Below are 6,847 nucleotides of genomic sequence, written 5' to 3'. Positions count from 1 at the left end.
GGAAAAGGCAGAGTAAAACGACTTGCACAGATCATACTACTAGTAAGTGTCTGAGGCCAGACTGGAACTCAGGAAGATAATTATGAATGTCTTGACTCCAGGCCCAGCACTCTATGCACTCTAAGCCATAACTTCACCTAGCATCCAATAGAAGGAATTACCCAAGGCCAAATGGGATGAGATTAACCTTTTGCTTGCCCACTCCTGATGCAAACAGCCACCATTCTCTCCTCCTCAGCATCTTGGCCACCAGCAGACATCTTTTTAACTGTCCCTGCTCCTTGTTCACACATCATCAAGGCTGCCTTTATCAGCTCCAACAGCATACCATCCTCCTCACCCACATAACATGTTCTATCTATTCTTTTCTGTATATGATTGTGTGTGTAAGAGGCAGTCAAATTGCATTTTTGGAGAGTAAAAAAGCAGGGCTTTGATTTGACTACTTAATATCAGATCAGACTTGCCAAATATAGAGGTTCCTTTGGGAAGAGAGAATAGGCTAATTCTGCTTGGTTCTAAAAGGAAGAAATAAGATTAATAAGTTATGAGTCATTGCCTAGTTCAATTTTAAAATTCCTAATAAGTCCATTTAAAAAATAGAATAATATCTAATATTTTCACAGAGCTTTAAGACTTACAAAAGACTTTATATACTAATTCAAATGAGATAATTAAATGCAAGTTCTCCATCCCTGGAGATGTTTTAAGCAATGGGTATAAGATCATATATTCAGGATTTTATAGATTTGTGAATCAGGGAAGAAGTTGAAGTTGGATTAAAAGTCCTGTGACATATCTCTAAGATTTAATGATTCTCATATGATAAAATGCTTCATGAACATTTGTTCATGATAATATGATAATCACCCACATAATATGATATTCATATGAATATCATGGAGAATATGAATATCACCCACATTTTTCATTTTTCTTCAAGTTACAACATACAATGGATCATGGCTAATGCTAAGATAGTTAGACTGAAGGCACTTAAACATGTGAACAAAGGCTTCTGAGATTTATATAAAGCTTCAGTCCCTACTGAAGGAAAAAAGAGGAATACAATTCTACTAAGCTCAGGAGACCAAGTTGCAGCCCAGGGAGTTACAGTATTTACATTTTGTTTCCAAGCTGTGGAGTATACTTTACTGTTACCAAGTCTTTGCAAACAGCAACTAGGCATCACAAAAGATACAATATATAAGGGATGACTTAGAGAACTTCTATAAATCCAAGGCAAAAAATTATTGTTTTAAAAGTGTAATAACAAGGAGAAGGCTGGATGTTGGTTCAATGTACAAGAACCAAAAATATAAAATGTAGCTTTATACTTTTGCAAACAATTGAAGAGCAGCCCATTACCCCCACCTACTGGTTGAAACATGCCACATCACTTTGTGGTAGCTCAAGATTTGTTTTTGTCTTTTTGACAGCAGTGGAAAGAGTAATGATTTAGGAGATCCTAATACTGAGAAAGGAAAAAAAGACGATCAGAAAAGTTTTAAATGTAAATGGAAAGCTTTATTGGATAAAAATGTATCATTATGAGCGATATTGATAAGAAAGAAGGATATTTTACAACTCTAAAAATATCAGAGCTAAATTTCTAAAGATACAAAAGAGCCTACAGTTTAAACCCTCCCCTCCCCCAAACTAGAATATAAATTATGTAAAATAAATGTAATTACATTTGAAGTATTCAGAAATCTTAACACTAGAAACAAGTTCCAAGAGAAAGGACAAAGTTGGTGTAGTTTTATACTGGGAATATTGTTTTTAACATAATCGATACATTTCAGAGCTAATTAGGTGTTTAAAAGTCTCTGGTGAAGAGAAGTACAGGTTTTTAAAGTCTCAAGAATGCTATCACATTAAGTACATTACAGGGAACACGAATACTACAGAAAAAGGACACTGCACAGTTTCTTGCAAAGATGTCAAATTCCTTGGCAAATGCTGTATTTTATTCGGGTGATAGCTTGACACCTCCAACCCCTTCATCCCCCCAATCACTGTTGCCAAAGGATGAATGTCAATTCCCTCAAAAGATACTCAAACAAAAATTCTTGTTGTTTTATACCCTACCAATATCATTATAGAATGTAGTTTGGAGGATGCAAAACAATAATTTTTTTTTTTACTGATTTAAAGAAAAAGTTTATTTTTAAAGAAACTAAGAATTTGATCACTTGGATGAATACTAAGCAATTAAATTTTTCATTAGAAAAATACTATTTTTGCCCTTTATACTAAAGTGCATTCAATCATAATTGTTAGATCTCTAAGTCCCTTCTGAACTGGTCCCTAGTCCATGGTGGTATTTGTAGTAATAACAGCATCACTGAAATCTGGCTATAACCCTGTTTTGAGAGAACACAAGAAAATCCTGAAGAGAATCACTTAGTGTAATTTTTGTCTTTGAATGTACAAGACTTCAACTTCAAAGGACTTAATTAAGCATGAATCATCTTTGCCTAAAATCAAAAGATTTAAGTAACAAGATTTCTTGCATTTATTTTCATTTGGATAGCAATTTGGGGTTTATCTGAAGCAGGACAACCCTGCCTAGGCTAATAATTTAAGAAGAGGTACTGTGTAAGCTGGAAATGCCATCCAATGCATTTTCACACCAAATTTACTTCCATATAAATTATAGTTCTAAGGTATCTCTTGATGTGCAGTTAAAGCATCACTTCCACAGATAGCAGCTGCTTACTAAAACTATCCCCAAATTTAAGGGCTAGCACCTTTGCAAATTTTTTAGTTAAAGGCCAGTTTGTTTTTCATCTTCTTCTTCTTCTTCATCATCATCATCATCATCATCATCATCATCATCATCATCATCATCATAGCATCGATTCCTTTTTATTTGCTCTTCCACTGACAGCTCTTCTATTTCTTCTTCCCAGAATCCCACATCTTGAGATTTCTGATTCTGAGAAGTCACAAATTCCTTGATGGATCTATTACCCACATAGTTGGAACAATTCAGAGCCTTTGGTTTTAGTAAGGACTGATGTTCTATCTTTCCATTTTCACATCCATCTGCACCTACCACTTGACCATTCTCTACAAAGCCATCACCCCTTTCCTCGATATCAGAACTTTCCCAGCTTTTCCTTCTCCTCTCTTCTATAGATTCTTTGTTCTTCCAGTCTGTTTTCTCCACATTCCCATTCTCCTTGACTTTGCTTTTCATTATGTGTTTTCTTTCTGTCACTGTTTTCTCCTCAAGGTTCTCACTCTGTTCTTGCATGCTCCAGTCTCTTCTTCTAGGAGGAGACAAGGCTTTTGGGCGTTTGACAGATGTAGCTCGAAATGATGCTGCTACTGTGAATGGGCGACTTCTTTCTTTCAGGGAAGATGATCTTCTTAGCTTTTTCAAATCCAGGTCCACATCTTCTGGAATATCTGACTTGCTGATCTCATCCTCAGGAGGCCATTTGGGCTTCAACATTTTGATTCCTTCTTCCAAAATACTTCCTGAACTACCAAGTTCTGTTGGAGGTGGCCAAGCAATCCTCAACTTCTTTGTTTCAGCTGGTTTATCTTCTTTTTCTGGTTGAGATGAGGCCTTGGCTTCCATACTAGCAGTCAATACACCCACCTTAGCAATGGGAGCATCCTCAATTCCTGGGTTCTGGGGACTCTCAGTTGAACTCATAATCTGGGCCGGTCTCTCCAGGGACTCTTCAGTTTCATTTTTGCTTGCCCAAAGATCTTTGTGTGGTTTATGTCCAAAGCCTTCATCATAATTGCCTTTAGATTTAAATAGCTGATTGAAGTGAGGCTTGCAATAAATTCTCCCATGTAAGGATGCATATGTTCCTAGACTGTTACCAATTAAAAGCAGCATAAAGTTAGCATTCAGTAAACACAATTAATTACACAGAAGGCCATAACCTAGATTTCTATAAAACTTTAAATTTTAAAAAATGGACTAAATTAGGAAATGTTTAGACATTCAAAGATCATATCTTGAAAAGCTTATCAAAAGGCTAATTCAGTCACCTTGGACTCTAGCTTGAATACTCTAATAGTGTTTTTTGTATGCTCACAATTTGTTCTTTCTCACTTCTGTTCCTCTATGATGTCATCATTGAATCTGAAATATGCTTGCTGGCTGACATATTCTTTTCTTTCAAAAAAATCTATTATTTACATTTTTTTCAGGAAGTCTTCCCTAATTATTTCTGCCTACACCTATACACCCAAAATTTCCTAAAAACTTATAATCTACAATTATACATGTATTTTGCTAGATCACTTTTTAATGTCATCTTCAGTTTGTTTCTTCTAGCTTTCTATTTAAATAGGGTATCCTAAAAGTCTTAGTAACACCAAGTGGTGTGATTTAGCACTTCATCTCACAAGAGATGAATACTTTGACTCAGTAAAACTACACTAAGATTGTTGGGATAAACTGTATTATTAGCTCCTTGAAAGCAATAAATTATATAATTTTATTTCTATTGTATCTTCCCACAATTACTAGTTAGTGTTGTACCCAAAAAATGAACTTAATGAATACTATTGACTCAAGTAATGATATGACCTGCAGTTGTGGTCTAAAGAATGTGACATTCTTTTTTCCTAGAAACTTCCTTCATAATATAAGGAAAAGAGAAGGAGGGGAGAAAAGGGATACCATTTAAAAATATTATTTTATTTAAAAAATTTAGATTTAACATACATCTTCCCAATTGTTTAATCACAAATATAATTACTTCCTTTGAAGTAAGTAGTTAGATTAAATGGACTGAATCTTGAAATCCTTCCCAGGTTTTTAATTTTATGTTTACCATTATGTGGCCTGGGATTTACTATAATGTAAATTAGTTTTAGTCCTAAATTATAGTTATTCATATATAAAAGGCTCAGATTCCACTGTCATTATGAAATATTAATCTCCATACATTTGAATGATGTTTTTCACTTTGTCAAAGTGCTTTCACACAAAGAAAGACAGCATCATCCATTACCAATTTTTTTTCAAAAGTCAACATCTAATGAAAACTAAAATTACATAGAAGTGGGGGTTGGGAGTCACCTGCTTTTTTTATCTGGCTTACCTGAGTTTGCTGTTGCAATAGAAACAACGGAAACAGCTGATGTGAAACACCTGCTGGTTGGCCAAGAGGCGTTCCATTGGGTACACTGTTTTTTGACATTCAACACAGGTCTCTTTTGCAGGCAGCTGGAATTTCTAAGTTAGAGGGGAAAGAACAAATGAAGTTAGTCTAAGAGATCACTAAAATTTTTGTTGGCATTCTGCCGAGATGAAGCCCCAATTCACAACACTCATTAGGAAATGACTTTACATATCTGCTAACTATTGTCTTATTTCTATTCTACCTTTTCTAGCTAAACTCCTTTAAAAGGCTGTTACTACAGGTGCCTCCACTTTTTCTCCTCTCAATCTTTTCTTTTTCAAAAAATGTCATTTCTTTTTCAAAAAATGTCATTTTATTCTGAACTTAAGAAATAAAACAATAATTTTCATAACATAAAAGAAAAAGGGGGGGGGGAGAAAATGACTATGCATGAAATTGCAAATTTATTATGTACAACTATTTCTTAGAGGTTATCATGTTACTTCCATCATCCCTTTCCTCTTTTCCCCATTCCTTCTCTTCTTAACTCCTTAAGATCCAGCTTCCAACTTTATCATTCCAATAAAACTGCTCTCTCCAGAATTATTAATAATCTCGTAGTTGCCAAATCCAGTGATCTTTTATCAATTCTCATTTTCCGCAGCTCTTGACACTGTTGATCACTCTCTCCTCGACACTATCTTTTCTCTAGGTTTTGGGCAATCTTGGTTATCTTATCTATATGAAATTGCTGTCTCCTTTGCTGGATCCTCATCCAGATCAATCCCACCAATAATAGACTTCCCTCAATGTTCTGTCCTGGGCCCTCTTCCCCTCCACCTCTCCCTCTATACTAACTTCACTTGGTGACTCTCATTAGCTTTCTTGGATTTAATTACTATCTCTATGCTGAGGATTCTCAAATCTACCTATGTTGCCCCAAACTCTCTGTTGCCTGCAATCTCAAATCTCTAACTTGTTTTTCAAGCATCTTTCTCCCCAGTCTTCCTTATTACTGTAAAGGGCATACAATTCTCCTAATCTCTCAGGCTCGAAACTGAGAACTCATCCTCGATTCTTTACTATATCTCAAAACACCTACCCACCCACCCCATAGCCAAGCTGTTGCCAACGCCTAGTTTGGCCTTAGAACATCTCCTGAGCATGTGCCTCTCTGTCCTTTGACATTGCCACCTCTGATGCAAACTCTCATCACCTCACACACTGTTTGCAGTCACTGGTTAGTGCCACCAAAGTGATTTTCCTAAAGTGAAGGTCTGCTCATGTCAACCCCCTACTCGATAAACTCCAGTCGCTTCCTCTTGCCTCTAAGAGCAAATACAAAATGCTCTGTTTGGCATTCAAAGTCCTTTACAAGCTAGCCCCCTTCTATCTTTCCAGTTTTCTTATATCTCACATTCTTCAATCAAGTGACACTGGCCTCCTGGCTGTTCCACAAACAAGACAAACCATTTCTTGCCTCCAGGTACCTTTTGTGGTTGGCCATCATACCTGGAATGCTCACTCTTCTCTGCTCTGACTACTGACCTCCTTGGCTTCCTTAAAGTCCCAACTTTAAAATACCACCTTCTATAGGAAGCCTTTCCTTCCCCTTCTTAATTCTAGTACCTTCCATCTTTTAATTATTTCCTATGTCTTGTATGTAACTTGTATATGTTTATTTCCATATTGTCTCTCCCATTAGATAAGTTTCTTGAAGGCAAAGATGGTCTTTTATCTCTTTTTGT

General features: G+C 36.0%; 1 protein-coding gene across 3 annotated transcripts in view; it reads right to left on the bottom strand.

The window, feature by feature from the left end:
* Window positions 1–1,507: 1,507 nt before the first annotated feature.
* The window catches only part of LIMA1 (LIM domain and actin binding 1), a 106,970-nt gene continuing 101,630 nt past the window's right edge, over window positions 1,508–6,847 (bottom strand). For all 3 annotated transcript variants that reach the window (XM_003770886.4, XM_031937915.1, XM_031937914.1), the window contains 2 exons: window positions 5,079–5,212; window positions 1,508–3,839 (listed from right to left, as the gene is read on the bottom strand). In XM_003770886.4, the coding sequence (XP_003770934.2) occupies window positions 2,771–3,839; window positions 5,079–5,212 (1,203 nt within the window). In that variant the 3' untranslated portion in view covers window positions 1,508–2,770. The remainder of the gene's footprint in view (window positions 3,840–5,078; window positions 5,213–6,847) is intronic.

The sequence above is a fragment of the Sarcophilus harrisii genome, chromosome 5 (assembly GCF_902635505.1).
Source record: "Sarcophilus harrisii chromosome 5, mSarHar1.11, whole genome shotgun sequence".
Lineage (NCBI taxonomy): Eukaryota > Metazoa > Chordata > Mammalia > Dasyuromorphia > Dasyuridae > Sarcophilus > Sarcophilus harrisii.
The sequence above is the reverse complement of the archived record's forward strand: the minus strand, read 5'-3'. Positions and strand labels throughout refer to the sequence as shown.